The following is a 24,361-nucleotide window of genomic DNA, read 5'->3' as shown; positions in this document are numbered from 1 at the left end:
CGCTCCTCAAACAACCGCCCGGACACAACAACCGCGGCGAGCCTACACAGGCAGCTCCCTCCCTTCTGAACTGCGCTGGACCGCGTTTCACGTGTAAGGCTTACACATTTCAGCTTGTGGAAGTTGCTGACACGCTACATTAATATTCACATCCACTCAAAATTATATAAAATACAAGCATTTTATTATTTCTGAGTTCAACAATATTGCTTAGAATTACAAAATACAGCAATGTCTGAAATACTGAAAGTTTCATAAAAGCAGCAATCTTTCTCCCCTTCCCAGTCTTAAATGTCCAGAAAATTATTAAAATAAAAATATTTACCACATTACATAAGTCACAGACCTAGAAACATGACTGTCAAGTCTTAAACCAGGTAACTTAAACATAAATGCAAATGGCAATTGGCAGGTGAGAACAACATTATTCAGGGCACAAAAGTAATTCTCTGTGCTGTAGGTATTCCAGGTATTTTTCTTTTTCCAGTCAAAAAAAAACCCAAAGAAACTGTGTTTAGCTAGAAATTTAGAAGGCAGACTGGCTTTGTGATGAATACATTAGTGCCAGTGTCATTACCAGAACCACCACTCTGGTGACAAGAGATGGACACATTCTTACACAAATGGCAAAACAAACCTGTAACAACATGGTGCAATTCAATTCCTTCATTGTGATGCATCTCCAAAGAAATATCACAGATCTCGATACATGTGCTTAAGTACACAAGTGCCAAACACTACAGTGAAATTTCAGCCTCTGAAACATACACTTAGTGTATTTTGTCACAGTAGAAACTGTTATTTACTTGGGTTGAATTTTGCTGTAATTCAACTATTTAACTATTTTTGGTCCCTGCGTGCAAAAAAGCCTACGTGGAGCATTTTTCCCCCTTCTCCATTTCTTTAACTTGTATTTCAAAGACAGATTATTTTATTTTAAGTGCATGACTTTTCAAGTAACTAGTCTACAAAAATCTATAACCAGTTTAAAATACCAGGAAGAAATTCCAAGAAAAAGCATTTTCACAATCAAAGATAACATTCTAAACTTTTTTTTTTTTTTTTGGTCATATAAAAAGAAATTTATAGTGTATGGATTCTCACATTTATATTAAACAAAAAAATCCTATTGTACTCAAAATTAGTTTCTCAGCATATGCAAATTGTCTTCCCTTATCCAGAATACATTTAGCCTATAAAAATACAGTATGGACAAATTCTTTTCATTCCCTGACATAAGAATTCACAATTTTGACACAAAAATTGTAAACTTTTATTACATTCAAAATACATTTCTTGAGTCTTTAGAATTTAAGTTCTGAGGTGTTGGCAGTCAGAGCTCTTGGTATACAGCAGAAGTACATTATTGCAGAGCCTTTACACAGAAGCAGCTTTCTAAAGTTAAAGAGAAACTTACTCTTCCCAGGTATTTTTGTTGCTACCAGGAGGAAAAGAAAGGCTTCCTGCTATGAAAGGTCTGTGTGAAAGCATTACTCAGATGAACAATTCGGCCCTGACTTCCAGTGCTACTTCGCTCTACAATCACACGTGGCATCTGAACAAGCTGAATGGGACTCTTTTCATCCTTTAATGCCTGAGTAAGGTTTAGTATCTAAAAAGAGTAAAAGCAGGTGAGGTTAGGGTGCACAAATAAAACTGTGGCTATCAGGCTTATCACTTTAGATGCCACTCTTCAATCAATTCTGTAGAGGACTGTACTGCTGAATAAATTAATTTCAAAAGATAGCTATTTTATTTTAGAAATATTTTATTTATTTGGCAACATCAATACATCCTACTGCTGTCTACCCTTCCATTCTTTTCCTGACAATTTAATGCAGTCCTCTCCAAATTTTCAGAAAATTCTAAGAGAGAAAAATCTAAGAGCATTTTAAATTTAGCACATCTTTTGAAAGCATTGCACCTTTCATGAAAAAAATAAGAAAGCCATCAACATGATTTAACATAGGATGTACCAGCAGTTTAGCTACAAATTATTTTCAGAATATAATAATAATATAATTAATATCAGAAGATATGAAGCCACATAATTAGCTCCTACCAAACCCAGTGCTAAGACCCAAAATCAGCCCTCAGCTCCCAGGACTCTGTTATCTTTCTTCCAAAACTTCAGTGCTCATGGACTGCCCTCATAACTTACTCTGTGTTCAATGTTATCCTGCTGAAAACTGAGGCAAGTATTCAATTTAGCTCTAGTGACATTTGCATTATCCTTAATATCAAGCCTTTTTTCCCCATGCACAATGTCCCTTTCTTCCTTGGAAGACTGATCCTCTGCTTATTCTGCTCCTCCATGGCCACAGAACCCCGACAAAGTCTTTTGCATTATCTACTGCAATTTGGTTCTGCCAGCAATTCCACTTGATATTTACACTCTCAAAGTTCCAAGGCAACCCTTTGTAGATGTGTTACCCGTTGCTTAGACTCTATATTCATGAGAGAACTGTTTCTTTTGGGTTTGAAACTCTTCCCAAAATTTTTCCTACACCTCACAGAAACAGGATTCTAACTATGTTTGCTATCTGAGATTTAAAGACCTTGACTCTTCCATGCAAGACATGTTTCCCTACAGTTTCGTCATCTAGATTCTTCATTTTCTAATTCTTAAATTGTAATTTTTAAGGATTTATTTGGATGCTTTGGATATACTGCAAATTCATCCCAACTGAATGAATCCCTTAGCATGTGATCTAGATAGACAAGTCTTCTATAATGCCCTCATAACATACCTTGGTTTTACACCAAAAACGAGTTTAAAATCAGTGCTAAAAGGCATTGTTTCTCAATGTATTTCCAATAGCATCCAAGGATTATTTGTTATCTGCATTTCTTCCATGCCTGAAAACCTGACATTTCCCACAGTGAAACACACTCCTATACAGTTAGAGAGAGGTAAACAAAACCCCAGAACTAAAACAAATATCTGCTAAAATCCACCTGAGGGACAGTGTGTGAAGAAAGGGTCCAGATGCAGCCTTTATAGTGGAAAATTAATTCTGACAACCTCAGCTATATCACTCTGAATTATATCAATCATGTTTTTCCTCAAGTGTTTTGTTAAATGACAAATTCCTTGAAGCCAATTGTCTCTTCAGAAAAAAGCTACTTAATACAGTTTAGGATTCATGAGTACTTCAAGAACCCACCGTCCGGTGACTACACAAACTTCTCAGAAGAGTTATTTCAGAGTCAACTATAATTCAATGTAGTAAGTAAGGTTTGCTGTCTTTTAGCTACCATACAAAAAATGTTAACTGGGATTATATTTGACTAAGCAGAGCTAGAGTCTTGTGCAAGGTATATCTTGATATAGGAAATTCTACAGAGAAAACATTGAATTAAGACGCTCTAGGAATTGTCTTAAAACTATCCATGCTGAATTTATGAACACAAGGACAAAGTTTCAGCAAATTCAGGGCAAATGGGACTATTAATTTGCCTAGTTCAATTGCGTTACACTTGCAGAAATCACTCTTTTATACCCACAATGAACTAAATTTGTTCTTAGCTAAAGCCTTTTCTCTAGTATTTCACATCAGTCAAATTGTAAAATAGGAGGAAATGGAGAAACCCCCTCCTCACTTACTTTAGTGTTAAAAAAACCCAAAAAACACCCAGAAAACAAAACAAAACAAGCCTAGCACTTAAATATGATCAAATTTCTAAACTGAAAATGGCTGGACTCTTTTGAGGTATGGTTTCAACATTTGATAGGATGAAGAAATTTTATTACCTAATATTGCTTTTAATAATCATATCAACCCTCTAAAATAAAGTCACATTTATTTTAATAGCATAAGGAAATCAGACATCAAATTTTCCTTCCAAATTTATGACTCTTTTTCATTTTTAAAATACCTGATAAGAGTATACAGTTATGTCCCCCAATCCCCCACAAAAACAATAAAACAGATCTAAAATAAAAGCATTTTCTGTAAAAAAAAAGCATACACTTTCTGCTGTTTTATCTATCCACAAATAAGAACAAACTCTAGAAAGAAATTTAGTCTTGTCAGATGAAAATACCTTCAAATGTCGTTCAGTGTAATAGGAGTTAGTTTTTGTAGCTCAAAAGAAAGCAGATGAGGAGTGATAACAAATTAAATACATAAATAAAAATGTAAAAAAAAGCTGTCTTACCTGCCCCCTCATAACAGACATCTGGTTTTCAAAAGTAGCCTTGTCAAATCCTTTGTCAGTCTTTATTTAGGAAACAAACAGTTCATAGTAAATAACCCAATCATTTTTAGCTATATATTTAGCATGCAAATTCCTCAATATCATAATATGCATATTCATATTTCCCCCCACTATAATAATTTTGAAAGCTTCAAATGCTAGTATGAATCACAAAAAGGTCAATTTATTGCATCAAGTTTACATATGTGAAAATGAAGACTGTTCCACATCATAACATAAAATACAGCAGTGGATACCACTTTTGGGCATTGGTAAATACCAACAGGTGGTATATACCAGGCTTAATATTATCACACATTACAGTGCTCTTTCTCTCATGATGACTCCAGCAGAAAAATACTTCCTCCTTCAGATTTAACAATACTTAACTAACAAGCCTAGAGGCATTTTGAACACAAATGAGCCGAAGATGCAAATATAGCAGAAATGTGTTTCAGGATTTAGTTTTGACATTACAGCTGCATTTTCACTAAAAGTGTAAAATTTCCAATTCTTTCAATCCTTAATTGGATTACTTCACTTGAACATCTGTCACAAATGTCTACAAAATGTTTCAGAGAAGACACTCTTTACATGTCAATACTGTAGACAGTTTCAGTATCTTTAAAGTGAGTTTGACTTTCAATATGATCAGGATTTCAGCAGCAGCTTAGCACAATATATGCATATAAAATTAAGTCTATGAAAGGTATGGAGGTACTTTAAGTTATGTTAAATACATGATTTCCTCACTGCTACACTTTAAGTGTATACACACCACATAGGTATGTTAAATGCTGTTTTTACACAGATCTGTGATGTAAGAGTATACTAGCTTTAATTAGTCATATGAAACTTAGATATAGAATAATTGATTTATGTTTTTAGATGAGCTAATTACTATCAATTAACCACACTGGTGACAGTTTCCTTATAATTACATAAACCCTTCTACCCTGCCAATGTTAAAGGTAAAATAGCATAGTATCTTGGCATTCAGCAGTTAGATGGTTATTCCTTTTGTGAATGTCCCATTACAAGTATCAGCTACTTCAGTAACAGTCAATTCAAAGAAGCACTTGATTCACCTTAAATAGCTCATAAAGGTCTTCACAAAGGTCCTGTACAAAGTTCATATCAGAAAGGCGAGGAAGAACCAGGTCTCTGGTCTCCTGAGAGAACGGAACTTTTGCTTGAGGAAGCCAAGCCCAATGAAAGGGATCTAATGCAGAAAAACAGTGCACTTAATGATAAACAAGCAAAAATGAAATTCTGACTCCTCTACTAGTTACTGCAAGTTCTCACCTTGGGTAACACCCCTTTTTCCCAACATTGTTACCCCACACATCCCTTTTGGCTACAGTTACCAGAGAAGCTTTACAACTGCTAAGCCATTTTTTTCAAACAGTGAAACATATTAAGCAATAAATATTTAGTTAAAGCAATAAGTAAAAAAGGTATATAAATTAAACATGGTAAGCAACAGTCGAGGCCTCCCCCTAGTTCAGTAAGGCAGTTTCCATTGGAGTAAAAATCAGTCTTCACTGCTCTCCCCTCAGCCTCTGAAGCAGTCATCATTAAAAGCTGCCTAGTTATCAAGCACAGCTTGTGCTTGGTAAATCCATGCTGGCTTCCCCATCACCCCCTCGTTCTTCATGTGCCTGAACACAGCTTCCAGGATGATTCATTCCACAGTCTTCATGGAGACTGAAGCAACCTCTCACATTACTAGAATCTTTCAAGAGGGATGAAACTGCATTACAAACAGCATCAGCCAGCTGCCACTGTTTCCACTGTATCCCATCTACTCCTATGAACCTCTGTATGACCACCTTGCTTAAGTGCTCCCTTTCTTCTGCCTTGGGGATTCATTCCTGGGGCTCTACTTATGAGCTTTGAGATCCAAGAGGCAGAGAGCAAATCTTAGAAGTGAAAGTTGAGGCTAAGTCAGCATTGAGTAACTTGTTCTTTCTTATGCCTTTATGTCTTTGCTGCACTTTTCTTCAGTCCTACTCCTACTTCTAATTCACCCAGCCCTTTCTTGTTGCTCTTTATGTCCTCTGTACTCCAGCCAAGCTTCAACATTCCAAACTCCATTCTTGCATTCTTTCGAAAAATTCTCTATTTTCTCAGGGAAATCTCTACATCTTTCCTTTAAAAAAAAAAAGTACTTAAACTTAGCATCCCAATTCAGACAGGATTTCCCTGTTCATCCCTGCTGGACCAACTTCGTGCCTTTTGCAAATTCCGCTCTCTCACTTTGAGAAAGTTATCCTCAGTGACCCAGTAGCTCTAGTCATCAAAACCATGCTCTAGAGGGTAAGAGACTGCAATTTGTAAAAATATTGCTACAAGTTTACTTTGACAAAACTATCACACACCTGTCCATCTGCAAAAGAATTCTAAAGGATCATGCAAGTTTATTCTTTCTGATGCTGAAGTAAAGATGGTATAAAATTAGCAATCTGTGTCTTTAGAGCAGCTACAGAAGTGACTGTAGCCAAGAGATATATAGGACAGCATCCATTTAGGATCAAGACAGAGACTGCACAGAGCTCTGGGTGGAGTATTTAACCAGCCTTTTGACAGCATAACTAGCCCACACCTAACTGTCAGAATTACCTGACTGGATAACAGCCCACAGAAGTCACTGCAAGCCCTGTTGGGCGCTTCCCTCCTAATGATAAGTAGTCAGAGATGTGGTCAAAAACAACCTCATTTTAACAGTAATACTATTTTCAAGCAGATGGAAAATTGAATTACTAAGTATTAACTTCTACAAAGTAAGCTAAAGGTGAAAACAAGACAAAGGAACCTGCCTACTTGTCCACCTACAACAGTACCCTTCATTTTGAAATAGAAATTTGGCCAACAGAGGGACAACTTGCAAACCTTTGCAATCAAATTATTTTCCACTATGTTTTTCACAAAAACCTGTGTGAGAAACATGTTGCTAAATTCTTCCAATTCCACCAGTACATACAGTACTATGTTTATGAGTGTCCATGTATTACTATTGTTTAAAGGTAAAAAATATGAACAAGAACCAAATCCCATATACCATTGCAAAAATGGTATTTGTTGCTAACTTTCTGAAGAAGAGTACATTATTTAAAAATTCAATATATAGCTACAGTGCTGATTTCTTAGCTCCTTACTACAACACCACAAAAATTACTTCTTTGGAAGATACACTCCCAAAAGGAAAATGATTGAAGAATGCAGTACTTACATGCCCTCCACTCATCAGGATGCTTAAAAGGAAATGCTAAACCGTTGTCAATTGCAGCAATTTTAATAGATTCCTTAGTTATAGTCCATTGGCTATCCTATAGAAGGAATATTCAAAAAGTAAGTGATTCTCATGTGCTTACACAAACAGCAAAACACACTAAGAACACTAAATAATATACTTTGTAGCTTCACTGGTAAAATTCAACCTCAGCAATATAAAGCAGTGTCCAATAAACTCCACCACATATAATTTCTTACTCTACCACCATTAAAGACAAGCCCTTCCCCAAACACAAGATAAAGGAGAGCACAAAGGGATGAAGAAATGTACCTGAGCAACAGTGGATTTTGTTACTGTTATTATAGCCCAAGCTAGTACAGCAAAAATACAGAACAATAAGAGTAATTTCTAGCACTGTTCTACCTAGTCTAATCAAAACAGCTTTTCCCCTCATTTTGCCTACAATAATTTGCAGTTATCATATTTCTTGAGACCATGCACCAGGATTAAGGATATGCCCTTAGTCTCCAGAAAGACAAGTTACAAAACTAAACAATTTAAAGAATACAAGTTTCAGGGTACAATTCTCTTACCTTGTCTGACAGATCAAGTCCATCATCTTGTTTTTCGTACCTGACTAACCAGTTGTCGTTACCTCTGTCTTTAAACAGGAAAATGCATGTCACAACATGTCATTTATAAAAAAATCATCATCTAGAGTGACATACAACAGTATTGTAAACTGACACTTCCCCCATGGAGCAAGGCAAAAGTGTTCAAAAAGGGTTTTCCCCATCACATGTGGTTTAGTTTTACTAAAATGTACAGGCAACCAATTCAGTGGAAAGACCAAATTTACCATGTGTTCCTAGGTATGTGTTACTTCTTTAGGTTCCCCAACTGGCTGAATATGCAGCAAAATATCAAGAAGGCCAAAAGAAATTCTCTTCATACATTTTATGCAGAAAGATTGGTTGTGGTGTGCATTTTTCCTGAGGAAAACACTATCAGACCCAAATGATTTCATTTTTAAACTGTTTTTAAATTAAATCAATTTAATTAAAATCAATTACAATCATGTTTTAATGCAGATGAGGAAATGGAGAAGGCCTCCAAAATTGTAGATAATGTGACCTTTGACTACATGGAGAAAACAGACTCTACAAAGATGGAGAAGGGACAAAACTGAACAGAAGGTCAAGAAACTGAAAATGCCTGCACTGTTCAGACAAAATTGTGAGATTAAACACTCTGAGAAGGTCTTTCAGACAGAGGATGACTGTATGGATTTGTAGGAGCTTCTGTCATTTTAAGGTGCTCCCTTCAGTTTAGTCATCATCAGATTTTCATGTTCTATTATGATTACATATATTAGATGAAGGTAAAATCATCCATGTGATGAGGTTTTGCATTTTGAGTATTTTCCTCACAACTTTAAGAATGTCAAAAAACACTGTTTGGAAACACTGAGACTTATTTCATAAAGCTGACAGACCATGGCAACAGCTAGCAAATATTATATTCTCATGAAACTTTCTTCTAGTTTGCGCCTAAAAAGATAATTTGTGAAAAGGAAAATGAGTTAGACCTGGTATGTCTGAAGAAAAGCAAATGCCTACCTCTGCCAAAACAGCAAAGTAAATATTTTAAACATAAAACTGCCTTTGAATTCCTCAAGAAGTAATTCACCTACATAGGTAACAGAAGAATCCCAGCTCCTAAGTGATAAAAACAAGAGTGCAGGACAACAGACAGGTACACATTGCAGTGGTGCCTCAGTGCCTACACAATGAATATCAACTATTGTGTGCTGCTGTGAAACTGTGCTATTATCAGTACCAGTTTAGAAAAAAAGGAATTGTAGTGACAGGTTTTCTTATGGGTCCTGAAACCTCACTATCCTTATCCTAATCGGGGGAAACAGAAAATGGACTGTGCACAGAATTAAAGCCCAATGAAAGCATTTGTTCTTGACTCTCACATTGCTCAAAAATAGTGAGCAACAATGAAAGAGTTGTTTGGACTGCTTTTGTACTGCAATATTTAATGTATTATTCCAAAGCAATTTTTTTGATATAAATTGCATCTTTATGGCCTTCAATCATGAGAAAAGCATCTATAATGCATTAAAAGCCTTAAGCAGCAGCTTTCAGGCAGCATTGCTTTCTGCCTCACAAAAATAGATAGATACCAAGAGATACTAACAAATACCTGTATTTCTGATGACATAATCCAAGATAACCAATCTTTCAAACTGCGATTGAAATTCTTTCCTGGTGTTCTCAGGTAAAGGATCAGCTTCAAACTTCCTGAGCCAGTAGTCAGCTTCCTTATATCCTTCAACAAAGAGCTGGAAGGAGCCAACCTGAAATATTAAGAAACTGCATTTGGAAAATGCACATGGGTAGGTCACCCCCTACGTGGGTAGGTTACATAAGTAATCTCAACATTACCAGAAAAATTAATTATATACTTTCAAAGTTCAGAGCACAGGAAGTATGACCCTAAAAAAATTAAATTAAATAACAAATAAATTTCTCTTTCATTCCTATACTCTTAAAAAAAGGTAAGAGTCAAATCATGTGAGTGTGGGTTTCTGGGGGTTTTGGTGGTGGTTTTTAAAAAATATTAGTTTAAATACTCAGTGAGTTTACAGGGAATAAAATATAGCCAGGCAGCTCAGTGTAAATGAACAGTTAGTATTACAAGAAGTAAATGAAACAGAGAGAAAGAAATAACACCTGTTCTTTTTTTCAATGAAAAACTTGTTTCAATAGTTCAGAGAACACTCACTAAAAATTACAAGGGAAAGATCTTCCTCTCTGAAAAGCCTTAAAACACCACTGATAAGAACAGCAGCATTAACCACTTTCTTCAAGAAAGATGCTTTTTGCAAAAAAATGACTGAAATACATTTCCCAAAAGAGTCCAAGGAAGAACATGAGATCTGGCAAAGGCTCCATATGCATGTGAAAGGTGCTCAAGATTGAAATTCAAGAACTTATATTTGAGAACTAAAATGCAGATAGATAAACACAAAGCATGTGGAATAACCATGCTCACCAAGCTTGCACAACCCATGTCACATGGATCTAAACTGCTGGGAACTGCCTCAAGTGAATTACCCAACCTGTACGTAACCTGTGTTTTAAAATCTTAGGATTAGAACACTGTAATGATATTCTGGGGATACAATGAGGCTCATTAGGACAGAATGATGTCAGGTTTTTAGTCAGTGTAGTCTTCACAAAAGACAAAAGGGAGGTAGGAAGAACACAACAGCAGGGTATCCAAAAGAATAACAACAACAAAAGGCAAAAAACCCTCAATTTTTTTAAATTAAATTTTATAAACTGCAGGGAAAAAACAGACTGACAATATCAAAACATGACACTGAAAGGACAGGTAATAAGCAATCAGTAAAGCAAAAGTGAGATTTATAACAATTAATATGTAACTACTCTAGCAGAAAACTGGACTGTTAACTGAAACAAAAAGTGAAAAGATTATTAAAATAGTTCAGAAGAAGGAATGATGTAAGAGTGGATACACGTTGCATGGAAACAGTTGTATCAAATTTCAGACTTTTTTCAACAAGCAGCAAGTTTTTTTTCTTCTACGGTTGGAGTTACTTATAAATACTCCTTTTTTTAAAAAAAAAAGTTGTATGTAAGAATCAGGAAGTGCACAAATTACTTATTTTTAAGTAAGATCTTACCTTAGGAGGTAGTCCAATTCTATTAAATTTTTTAGCAACTTTTGGCACTTTCTCTAAAGCATATTTCTTTCCTCTTGACTTTGCACGATCTATTGCACTGTAATTAAAGGTCTCGCTGACAAGCCAGACAACCTTAAAATTAAACAAAGTTAAACACAGCTCAGAATTCCTCATTATTTCAATTGTAAATTCATGTTATGTTCAGTTATACAAAAAAATTAAAAAATAAGAAGCAAGCATCAGGCATTTTCAACAGATAAATTTTATATGGAAAGGTGAATGTTCTCTATTTTACACATCCCAAACAAAAATGGGAATTTCATACGCTGATTTTTTGCAATTTGAATCTCATCAAAACATGAGGCACAAAAGGTATTGGAAAATGCTAGAAAATGGCTACAAAGAAGAGATTCAATTCAGATCTCAAAATTACCCATGAAATAAAAAGTCACAGTCACTTTTTCCACATCAAACTACTGTGTCTTTGTACTTGTTATAGTTTAAAAATGACTTATAAATAACACATGATATACAAGGCTATCTACATAACCACAGTTCACAGACTGACAAATATGTTGGCACTTTTTTTTTTTTTTTAATTCAGTAATTTACGTGTTTTAACTTTTACCTTAGTTTTAGGTACAACTCCAAGCCCCAGTTTCTCATCCACAAGATAGGCACCAGCTTCAGAGAGATATCCCTGATTTGGAACGAGGCAGCCTCTGCCAAAGCAGCAAGGACAACAAATTTTGTGAAAATATTTGGTCCATTTTGGATTTAGATGTCCATAAGGCTCTTCAGATTTTGGTTTGAACACTCCAATAATTTTCTAAGGTAAATAATATAAAATTAAAATATGAGCACTTTGAGTTGCAAAATATTAAAATTAGTTTTAGAAGTAGTTATTTGAAAATATTGGTTAAATCCTATCCAGTGTGTTTTACAGTTGTTCTTTTTAGATTATGAAACTAACAAAACTGAATTCCAAATAAATTTATCAGTAAGTGCTTCTTTAAGATTAGTACAAATTCAAAATAAGCTCTTCATAAGAGAAAATCCGAACCAACATTTACTTTTTCAAAACATTCTGTCAAAATTCAAAAGGACTGCATTTAAAATATATATTTAACTTAAGTTCTTAAAAGAGGAGATTTTAAAAGTAGCTTTAAAAACCATTTTCAGCCCATCTACAACTTACTGACCAGTTATTTCAGAGAAGTAATGGCTCCAGGAAAGCGACAAACATATAGAACACTAAAAATCAACTGATTTTTTTTCTGTTAAGTCTACTTTTCTTATTACCCTGAGTTTGAATGGATCAAAATGACCATCAGCCATCATTAAATTAGAGTCACACAGTAAATCTTAAAATTAGTCAGAGCCCTGTGTCCAGTTTTGGACACTATGCTTCTAGACATCTGTTAACAAACTGGAGAAAACTGAAAAAAAATAAAGAATAAGCACAAAATATGTGAATAATGAAGGACAGTACAAGCAGTGAATGCTTAACTTGAGAGCAAACTGAGGCACAATGAACTACGGAATATGTTGCTATAGAAAAAAAAAAGGAACAACACATTTACTGTTAATGAGCTAAAAAATAACAGGGTTAAAACCCAGCAGATAAGCTGCAAAAAAATAAAACCTTTAGAAACTTAAGTGCAGCTTGAGACTGGAACAGACAGCCAGGTTCTGCAGTCTCCTAAACAGGGTACAACTTAACAAAAGGTTAGTTAGACATTCCTCAAGAGTTTTGCTAAAACAATGCTGCTCCACAGCACAAGCATTGAATTGGCAATTTCTCAATCTGCACAGGGTTCTATATTTGTTAACCTCAGTCCACAGGGTTATTACCACATTAAAATATATAACCTTTCAATTGTCTGTGATAAACTCTGGCCTAGTACATAAAGTTCTCAGAATGACTCTTCAGTAGCTTAAGTGGAAGGCCACAGAAATTCTGCATTTCATCTCTTCTCACTGGAAAATGACAACTAAATCAAATTCTTTCTGATAAATACTTAAGGACAACTGTTTAAGAAGCATTTTCACATATTAGTACTTTACTAAATCTGTAAGAAAAAAGTGAGTATCTCAATAAGCTAAACACTACCTGTTGTTGCACCAACACTCAAAGCTGATTCACACTCAGGTCATGAACAAGTTTGCTGGCAGTCAGAAACCAGCAGTATTCTTCAGTAGCTGCTGATTCAGCTGCATTTGGGAGAGGATCTGACCAGCTGGTTTAGCTTCTAGACATTTTTCAACCAATTTTTCCAAGACAATCTTGCTTTGTCCAAGATTGCCCAAGACTAAATAACTATAGAAAATTTAATTCATTCAGTTTGTACACAAATACACAAGACACCAGGCATTAGTAGCATTGTATGTCTTATCCATCTATTTTGATTAATTCCCATTAACTACAAGGAAAACAAAATAACAAACTACTATTATTTGCATTCAAACTATAAAATTAGTGTCCTATCAACAGAGTCAAGCAACAAATTGACAAGAATTCTCTTGGGTTTGGTATGCTGTTATCAGTGATTCTAAGGTTGCATTCAAAACCTTGAATACAACTGCACAGACAAAATTTGACTTAGACCTATACAAATGCAATAAATATTCTATGCAATGTGAGAGGCCAGAATGTTTTTTGAATACTTTACTTTTTGGTTTTTTATTTTTAATTCACAGCATTTGGAATACTACTTTAGTCAAGTATTCATCAGTATTCAACAGTCATCCTACTGTTAAGTTTAGAATTGTTAAAAAGTTATTTCATTTTTTGCTATTGAATCACATGTATCTACCTGCTTAAAACAAAGCTAGCAGCTTTGCTTTTCTTGGAATCATTGTGGTGTATTTAGAAGTACATGCCAAACCTTTAATTATCTCTTCTGAATCACTCTCTGGCTAATACTTCCTAGTAAGTGCCCATTTGAAAAAGGAGCTTAGCTCATTCTGTTACCAGCCTGGACTGTACTGTGCTATACAGTCATATCTAGATATAGTTTTCAAGGTTTGCTGAAATTACAACTTCTGCTGAACTTTGCAGAGCCACTGCTGTTGAGGACCAGAGTAGAATAAAAAAGTTCAATCTACACAACAATCTACCAAGGCCAGTCTTGATTTTACCAGTCAAAATGCATTTATAGACTGACTCTATTAACACTAGCAATTAATTGAAACTGTCAGGAACACGTTGCAGAACAATTTGTAACAGACACAATGTCTTTTATTTATTGCTTACACAATGAACAACAAACACAGACATATTCAAGCCTTCTGTAATAGTGCTGCTAAAGTACTGAACTCCATTTCAGTATGCAACTATATAGCTTTAGCCAATAAATGCAAAAAGCTAATTTTAATTATGCAATTTGGAGTTTATCTTTCTGATAGAACCAAATAAGCATATAAGGTGACCTAATGGAAACAGCTTATTTTATCTGTAATTTGGAATTCATTTTGGGCACTTCAAAAGGTGACCAGTAAAAAGGCTTAGCACATCTTTAATGAGCTCCTTCCCAGAATAAGAAAGAGGAGATTACTCAAGAGGAATAGGAGAAAGCAAGTGACAGAACCGGTCTGAAGTGGAATGATGCAATACTCAAACAGGATCTGAAATCCATTCTAAACATGAAAGTTGCACTATTGACAAAATGAAGTTTTATCAGACCTTTAATATGGATAGCAAACATAGATAAACTCCAGAACAAAAGCAAAGAATAAAAGCAAAATTTAAAGTCTGCTAAGTACTCAGTATCATTATTCTCACAGTCCCATATCCCAAATACTTTCCTATTTTGCAATGAATTTTTTCTGAACCATATAAAATAAAGAGAGTCTTCTTTTCTCAATCTTTGTTTCTCCTAAATACTTATATTCAAATCAATGACCTGCATAAGGGAAGAGGGAAAGTCACTACTAGAAACTTAACTAGGAACAAAAACAGCACAGCAAAAGAAAAGTAAAATGAGTAAGAAAATCACCACATAAGAAACAAGGAATAATATGGCCCATCCAAAATACTATGGTTATGTATATACTAAAATGATGCACAAATACTCTCTCACCATCGCCAGGGCTCAGTGAGCACCTCAGGCATTTGTTAGTGACCAAAACCCAGCAAAATCAACCTAGATAAGCTTCAGACAAAACAGATTTGCACATCATAGAGGTATGATTTCCTCTCCCTAGTGATTTGTCTACTAACTTTCTAAGAACAAAAAAATCTCAATTGCACAGCATTAAGAAAAAACTCAAAGAACTTAAACAGTTTTAAAGCATTTTTAGCTTGACACTCTAGAATATTGTTTAGATACATCATGCATAGAAATTTTGAAAAACTATTGATTCAAATGAATATTTATCTACTTACATTTTTTCCTATTGCATATTAAAAATATATAAACCTACTTTAAAATACTGCTTTAAAAAGAGCACAAAGTTTGAATATGTGTATATAAGCACAAACGCAGAAAATCTACAAAGATCTAAGTTACTATAAAAGAGAAGAACCTGAAGCTGGGACTCTGAAGACATTTTTATATTTACAGCATTACATGTGAATCAAGAATCCCACAAAGCCATTACAGAAAGATTTCTTTTCTTTCAGGTTTCAAAAAGAAAGAGACTCTCCTTTTTATTTTCTCCACCAGAATGAAGGGGATCATTACTAACAAATGTTCCTGGAACACAGACACATGAACTGCAGTTTTCAGAAGATTTTGAAAGGGTGGTTCTGCCACTTTCCATAAAAATAAAATCATAAATTGACATATTTATTTATACTAATGTCAGGTAACTCCACTAAAAAAAACCAAAAACAAAACCACTTATTCAATGAAGCATAAAAACTATCACCAGAAAATTGCCATTAAAACAAACTAAACAACTGTGAAAATTAACTGGCAAAACAGTTATACAGGAATAACTAAAATAATAAGAGCTAAAAGCTAAACAAAAACCATACTACCTTCTAAATGAAAGGGAAATTACTGTCATGAGAATTACAAAAATCTTGAACATGCCCTGAAAACCTAAGCATTCAAAGTGTTCAAACTTCCATTTCCCGCACAACTGGGATCTTCAGAATTAATGAACACCTACATCTATCTAAGAGCTAAAAACTTTTGATTGAGCTTAAAATAAAATCATATGTGACAAATTAACAAAAGTTGAGCAGTTGGAGGTCTTATTTTGTGAAACAGGTCAGTAGCAAAGTATTTCTAATTTAAAGAAAACAATGTGAAAGTGTGTCTGAGACATCATTTCCTCTTACTAAATAATGCTAAAACCACATGTTACTTTTCAAGAGAGAGATGCAGGTAACTATTACTTCTCTTCTCAAAGTAACCTTAAGACACCTCACTGATGATCACTGTTCAAGGTACCATTTACCAAGTACAGAAGGGAAAACCAAATCTTGCAGAGGGGAAAGCAAATCTTGCAGCTAAGATTCAGCAGACAAGTACAAGTTAAAAGCTAGATCTGATGATATCACTCTTCTTGCCCATCTACCAATCATATATGAGAAAGGAGACATGACCTAAATAAAGAACTATCTAACAAGAAAAGAGAAAAATATATGAGGCTTAGCTAAAGACACTTAAACCATACTGGAATCAGGAGCTCAGTTAGGCAAAAATCAGTTAAAACATACAGAGAACAAGGTTCTGCACAAGGGAATTCCTGAATTGTTTTCAGATGTTAGAGGCCCATTTTTTCCTCTCCATTTTTCTTTGGTGCAGATCATTAAAAATGTGATAAAACTGCAGCAGAGATAATAGTTATTTTGCCTTAGCTTATGCAGCAAGATACAATTAGAAATCTAAATATTACCTGCATTAACTTTTCCAAAATAAATTTTGGCATACAATAAATCATTAAATAACTTATTTAAATTAATTTGCATCTAGATAGCATTTTTGAATTTCCATTTTCAGCTTGCTGCTGATGGTGTGTCTGACTTTGCAGTAACATGCTCACCCCTTTTGGATCCTTAGCAAAGTAACTCCCACTGGATCCTTGAGAGATTCTTTCTGGAAAAATTCCACACTCGATAGCTTGTTCTGTCCTCAGAATAATTTCTGCAAATTCTGGATCATCTAAAAATATATTCATATCTGCAGTATGTCCTGTATGCCCTGAAAAACAAGAAAACAAAAACAGTCTTAAGTGCAACTTGTACTAAAAATTAAGCATAAGCAAACACACTGATAAGCCAACAGCCTTCCCTGCTGACACCCATCCAACAGCGGGCTGAGAAATCTGGTCCATTTAATCAGTGCAAGTTTTTCCACTGATTTATCCATGTCTAATCAACTTTTGCTTCAAGTAAATCAGCAAAATCTGCAACAACAAATTTGAGACTGCCACTGCTAATTGTTTACAATTTTCAAGGATTTCTCTTCTTAATATTTATTTATTAAACAAATCTAAGGAGAAAAAAAAAGTTTAAAGTCACAACAGTAAAAAAAAGCACAAAAGATTTTACATATCATTTTTGTGTCCTGTCCATTTTCCACTATTAGAATAGTATTGTACCACTCACTTAGGAGCTTGGCTAACCTGTTTATTATCTGCTAAAACACAAGGAAGTTAATCCACTGAATAATCTGCTACATGTAGCAAGTGGCACCAAGACAGCAGTGACTACTGCACTCCAGCACCAGTCCTTAAAACACTCCAGCCTCAAAACACTCTAAGAACTTGTAGCATTTCTTTGCCTGCCGACCAGAAGTCAGGTCTGTGCAGACATTTGTGCGAACTCCAGGACTCCATCCAAACATTTAGAAAGACAAGTAGAAAGGAAGATGCCAGAATACTACTGACTTTTCAATTTTTTTTAATTGAAATATTTAAATTTAAATATTTCTTCACAAGTTTTGATACTGTAGATTATTATACTTTCTTTTAAGGCTAGGATTGTTTCTCATGTTCACTGAGTGCATTCTAATGGGCCTGTGCATTAGGGCTCATTTCTCCATTGACAAATGGCTACTTTATTCTAAATTAAACATTTACAGATAAAGTTGCTTTGTTCTTATTTCAGCAACTCAAGAAATCTAATATACATCCTTCTGGAAAGACAACCAACACAGAATCCTTTCAAAAAAGATGCTCCTTAACAGTCTGTGGAGAGTCAAATAAAAAAGAAAAAAACAACTTTTTTTTTTCTCACAACAGTTTTTGAAGCTTTTTAGAACATTATTACTTGCTTGCATGTACCACTTAAAACAGTAACATGGACTCCAAACAAAAACAGTCAAAAAGCATTAAAAAATAGGAAAATCTTAGTATAAGTTTGCAAACAAAGAACAGAAACCTTAAAGCTAATAGATCATTCTTAAGAATCCACAGCTACAGCCCATTAGATCATAATCTGTTTTAGTTATTTGGCCAATACTGCTGTGATAAACTATACTACAAGACTTTAGAGTAGGACAACAAGAGGGAGGGAAGAGGCTCAAAGGTTTTCCTGCCACAAAGCACTCTAATTAGTTAGGGAAATAAACCAAACTTATTTTTATGGAAAAAGTAATTTTAAATCAGTGGTTCTTATTTCACACTCAAGCCTCAACTATCTCCACACAGCTGAGCTCCAACTACTACATATTTTTGTCAGTGAAAACAAATCAGGGTTGTGCATTATACTGTTACCAAATCAAGTGCAACATCCGTGCTAAGTCATTCTGCACAATTATCTTCCAGATGAAGAAAACCTACAGATGAACTTTGTATCACATGGATTGCAGTTGCCTGTGTGGAAGACTCAGAGGTCAGTTTTTAATTTCTGTGCACTTATTCTAGAATCCAGAACCACTAAGCAGTCTCACTGTCTGAGGAAATTCTTCAACCATGTCTTTTCTAACATGAAAGGTAACTTCAGAAAAAATAAATTACAACCGAAAAACCCCATTACACTGCATGCTGAAAGAAGAAAAGATAAATAATTTTTGAAATTAATTATTTGCTCAGTATTGCTACTGTGCTGCTAGGAAGCACATTACAACAGTGATGTGGCTGTACAAAAACATTTAGGCTGACAAGGAAACTAGCACTTTTAAGGAGTTTATCAACCCTCTCCCTATGAAAATAAGCCATATTAATTGAAGATAGTATTTGCTGAATGAGGCAGGGTTTGGGGGTTTTTTGAGTTAGTTTCTTTTTTAAAAAATATTTTAATCAAGTTTTCCACTGAGAAAGCCTGTTATGTCACAACTTATTCCCAGTAAGTCTCTAGACTTACAATTATAACTAATTAAGGTTTCTCTTGCAATTACTTTTGAAAATTACTCTTCTCATTAAACTCCCACTAAGGAGACAGGGCACACACACAGTCAAACTAACAAGCTTGAGAACTTTTTTCACATTAATTTGGACAAGGCCCAAGTTTGTGAAGCTGCTGTATTGGAATGATGAAGACTTGCCAAAGATACAAATGCTATCATTCATGTACGCACCTCAACCTCTTCTTCCATCAAGTTAGCATGACATGAGCTAAGCTAGATTAATACACTTCACAAGAGTAACAGGTATGAACTCCTTCAGCACTAAGCTAGAGCTAGACTTTTTAAACACTAACATGATTAAAGGTAGTCCCTTTAACCAATTCCATCTTGTCCTATTCAGTCTCCTACTCTGACCATAACTCCATTAAGGAAACTCTGTGTGTTGCAATAACACACACGAATAACATCTGGTGCATGTTGGTTCCACCTGACACGGGAAACAACCCTGCACCTTCAAGGGTCACACATACAGAGAAGGTAAGGACAAGGAAACAAAGGACAAGATGCTGTAATCAGTATCAGTTCTGAGATTTTCTTACACACTTTTGGGGCAGATTCCAAGTAGTACTCTGCATTCACATCCTAATTGTTTCAGTGGTGCAAGACCCGTGGCTCTAGCCTCCACTCTGAAGCATTAACTTCTTTTTAAAGCTTCTAGAAATGCTTTGCTAGAAACACTATTTCTTTATCAAATCTTAAGTCTTGTAGGGAAAAGACGGGAAAACTCAACATTTAATGGCGTGTTTACATCACAGGTATGCACTACACTTGAGACTGGTGCTTAAAAGACAAGATTTTTCTGTCTTTATGTTTGTACTTACAAACATAAGTAAAAGTTCTCTGTAGTTACTAAAACAGAATTCTTAGCACAACTTATTTTGTTCAACTTGATTGGGGGGAGGGTGTTTTGATTTTTTTCAAGTACTCTATCGTTGCAAAAGAATCAGTGTTGCCAGTCTCTGGCAAGAAATCCTACAGTATAATTACAACAGCAAAAACAAAGAAATTATAGAACTCCACATACTTCTGTCAGTAAACCCATCCTAGATGTATACTTTTATAGAAACTTGCACAAAATCAGAAAGCTTGAAAGTCTAAAGAAAAGAAGGTAAGCAATAAATATCATGTAATTTATCACTTTTTCAGTACATTTAGAATGAGATAATGGGCATGCTTACATCTGTTTTTAAACTAATAACTAAGTTCTTGCATTTCTGGACTTTCACATGGTATTTCTTTCTTCAAGAACTGATTTGAAAATACGAAAAGAAGATACATATTTATGAAAGCCAAAAATACGACAGTAGAGCCCACATCTAACACTCTTAAAGCATGTGATAGTTACAAAGCGAGCATATGAGTAAAACAAAGAACAAACACAGACTGACTTGTTTTTCAAGATGAAACTATGAGGGTCACAAAAAACGTAGTTAGTGGGATATGCAAGCCAAACTGAAAACTTGACAGCTCCCCAAGTGTTCAGGAAGCAGCAGCCAGTCTCACCACAAAACAGCCTTTAAAACAGGCAAAGCCACAAGTTTCAAACAACATGATGGAAACAAACAAAGCAAGGCCCAACAAAGCACAGACAGAGAGCGGGGAGAAGTGACAGTGGAGACACTGATGAAGATGTAAACGAGTTCGTGCAGCCCTGCACATCGGGCCAAAGCAGTGGAATTTCTACCCGTTTGCAGCATCTTCCCTTCATTATCAGTCAGCGAGCCCATACGTCTACAGAGGTCAACACACCTCTGCCCCGCACCGGTGCTGTGCTATCGGACACGGCGCAGCGAGCGCACTTCAGTCCCGACAGGTATTCCTGTGGCCTCGCTGGAAGGACAGAGCCAGGCAGGGGCTGCCCCTGCCCCAGAGCCGCCCTCCCCAGGCACGGCGGCGCTGCCGCTGCCGCGCGTCCCGCCGAGCGCGGCGGCCCGGGCCGTTCCCGTACCTGCGGCGGCGCGGCGCTCCTTGGCCCGGGCGGCGCCCGCTCGCCGCCCGCGGCCGCCGCCCGACGCCCGCAGGAGAGGCTCGTCCTCTCCATCCCCTTCGGGCCCCGACTCCTCCGACTCCTCCGACTCCTCCGAGTCCTCCACCTCCTCGAGCCCCGGCTCCCCACACTGCCGCACGGCCCCGCCGGGGGCGGCTCTCGCATTCTGCGGCCCCCGCCGGGGCAGCTCCGCCTGAGGCGGCGACGGCGGCGGCTCCACGAGGAGCAGCAGCCGCTCGTCGGGCTCCTCCGCGCCCGGCTCCGCCATGGGCGGCCGGGGCCGGGCCGGGCCGAGCGCGGCGGGAGGCGGCGGCGGCGCGGCCGGGCGGGCTCGGGGCGCTCCCGCCGCTCCGGCTCCGGCTCCGCCGCCCCGCGCGTGCGCGCCCCGCCCCGCCACCTGCGTTAAAGGGGCCGCGGGCGGCGGCGGGGCCGGGCCGCCGCTGAGGGCCTGCCCCGGGCCGCGGAGCGAACGGGAGCGCCGACCGCGGCTTGCGGCGCTGGACGCTCAACAACGACATCCCTGACACTCGCCTCAGATCTACACCTGGAACACGCTGGCCTCCCGGCCACCACTTGCCATAGCCAGCTGCTCTCCCTCCCCAAACTTTGCACAACATTGTTCTGTACCATCATCGCGGTAACTTCCAAAATGAAGCCTAAAAACGGCATAAGAGAAAACAGCATGAATACATTGCCATTATTTCCATGTTCCCCCACTATACATGCGTTATTAAGAGGAAGAAAGTGAATACAACTATAACCCAACATATACAACTATAACCCCTGCATCAGATTTCAGCCTGGACGCATTCTCCCAATCCTGTCTGTTGAAGAGGGGTTTTACTCAAGTTTTGGTGAAATGTGGGAGAAAGATACATGCATTAAATACTCGCATAGAACTGAGATTATGTGTTATACTGGGAGCAAATCAGTTCTCAGCTAAAAATAGTAATTGCATCTATTTATTATTCATTATCCTCACAGTTAAGTGCATCGTATAGGAATTTAACATGTGCATAATCTGGATTATGGGGAAAAAAAATCACTTTTCCTATTTACTGACAAAATATAACCTCACTGAAATGCTGGACTTGTGTTTGTTTTGTCTAGGGTTGCCTCTCAGCCAGTGGACTTTGGAGTTAAGCTGAGTGTCATTTACTTGTGTAACTATTAATATCTGCAATATTTGATAAAATCTGTTCACACTTGCATTTCTGTTCCTATTCCTTTCTATTAAAAGTGAACTCGGTCAACTGTGACACCAGATGAATAGTCATTAGTTGCCAAGTAAACACAAATATGAAGGTTACAGCAACTGGATGTAATTTTCCATACAGAAAATTAAACAGACGTTAATTTCTGTGTGAGGCAAACCAAAAGATCAAACTAAAAATGAGAAGCTTTTCCCAGCATACTGTTAAGTAATACTGCACCTCCCTTTAGCTACAAGTGATTTGCATGTTTCAATAATGTTCCATTGAATAGTCAATTCACTAGCTTCTAAAAAGATAAAGACTTAATGCTTTTGAAAAAAATTAAAACTCATTAGTTATTTTATAGAAAGGCCTGGGTTGGAAGGGACCTTAATGATTTTCCTTAAAGACCTTAAGGATATTTCCAACTCCCCTGCTATGGACAAAGCTACCTTCCACCAAACAAAGTTGCTCAGACCTCCACTGAACCTGGCCTTATACACTTGCAGAGACAGGACATTCACAACTTCTGTGAGCACTCTGGTCCAGTGCCTCGCCAGCCTCACAGAAAAAAAAAAAAAAAAAAAAAAATTAAAACCCCTTTTTTTTCTGGTTTATGCGTTCATCTACACATACTACTGCATTTTTAAATGCAACTGACTGATAGTTTTCATCTTCTGCTTCAATAAGAATTCTGCAACTTGCTCACAGGTCTTGATCTAACAAAGCCTTTACATTGCCTCACTCTTCAGTAGTGCGGAGTTCAAACACCACGAGAACTCATAATTAAAAAAATACACACTATCATCACAGTAATTAGCAAACCATTAATTTTAGTTCCAAATAGCTAATAATTTTCAATTAGCCACCTGGATTAAAATTCCTAAGAATTACATCACGTAAATAAACTGGGTCATTTTCCTCATGCTAAAGCTTTTGTCCCCAGCCAGCAGAGCAAACTTTCTCCTCTGCTCGTATGTATTTGAGCACTGTGTCACACGGGGGGAGCGGAAGAAAAAGAGGGAAAAGAGCGGAATTCCCGCACAACCGTGCGCCCGTGGCTTTAGGTGAGCGCCCTCTTGTGGCACGGGCCAGCAGGAGCAGCTGCTCCGCGGCACACCCAGCGAGCGACGCCGGGCACCGCGGGCATCGCCCACGGGGAGAGCTCACCTTGCAGAGCTCCCTTCCGCTCAAAGGGCTATGAAACTACGTTAGTTACAGTATGAGACAGCCATTCAAACAGATGGGTAAGATTACTCCGTCAAAACGCTCAAAAGATCCTAATTAGGCTAACTAAACTTACAGAAGCGGGATGGTCGCTACGTACACTTCACACGGCAATTAGCCTTCTGAGCTTAAAACTGAAAAACAGAAGAATCAGATAAGACTTCATAAAGAGAATCAGTTGACCAGATACAGGCTGGTTATAATTAAACATTGGAACAAACACACCACGTACTTAACGCGCCTCTTAAATGTTTTTACGCACCCTACTGGTTATTTCAAGGAGGCAAATGGGAACCTGCCGGTCCCCGTGGCCGTGGCGGGGCAAAGGACAGCGATAGCCGGCTGCCCGTGCTGCAGGGAAGCTCCCACCTGCTGAGGCTTTACGGGCAGTTCCTAGCAAAGGTGCAAAGCCTGGCCTGCATATCTCCTGCCGGTGTAACTGTTTTTTCCCAAGTTGTGTTAAAAAAAAAAAAAAAAAAAGTCTCTCTGAGTAACGTG

The 24,361-nt window shown here is 37.1% G+C and overlaps 1 protein-coding gene across 1 annotated transcript; it reads right to left on the bottom strand.

The window, feature by feature from the left end:
- Nucleotides 1-162: 162 nt before the first annotated feature.
- On the bottom strand, nt 163-21,825 carry PI4K2B (phosphatidylinositol 4-kinase type 2 beta). Its single transcript, XM_038135213.1, has 10 exons — nt 21,405-21,825; nt 17,151-17,308; nt 11,782-11,982; nt 11,154-11,285; nt 9,647-9,800; nt 8,029-8,096; nt 7,433-7,529; nt 5,289-5,422; nt 4,162-4,221; nt 163-1,612 (listed from the first exon to the last, which is right to left on the bottom strand). The coding sequence occupies exons 1-10, from the start codon at nt 21,709-21,711 to the stop codon at nt 1,439-1,441; spliced, it is 1,485 nt and encodes a 494-aa protein (XP_037991141.1). The 5' UTR covers nt 21,712-21,825; the 3' UTR covers nt 163-1,438.
- Between the last annotated feature and the right edge of the window lie 2,536 nt (nt 21,826-24,361).

Source organism: Motacilla alba, chromosome 4, assembly GCF_015832195.1.
Source record: "Motacilla alba alba isolate MOTALB_02 chromosome 4, Motacilla_alba_V1.0_pri, whole genome shotgun sequence".
NCBI lineage: Eukaryota > Metazoa > Chordata > Aves > Passeriformes > Motacillidae > Motacilla > Motacilla alba.
This window is presented reverse-complemented; position numbering and strand designations above follow the sequence as displayed.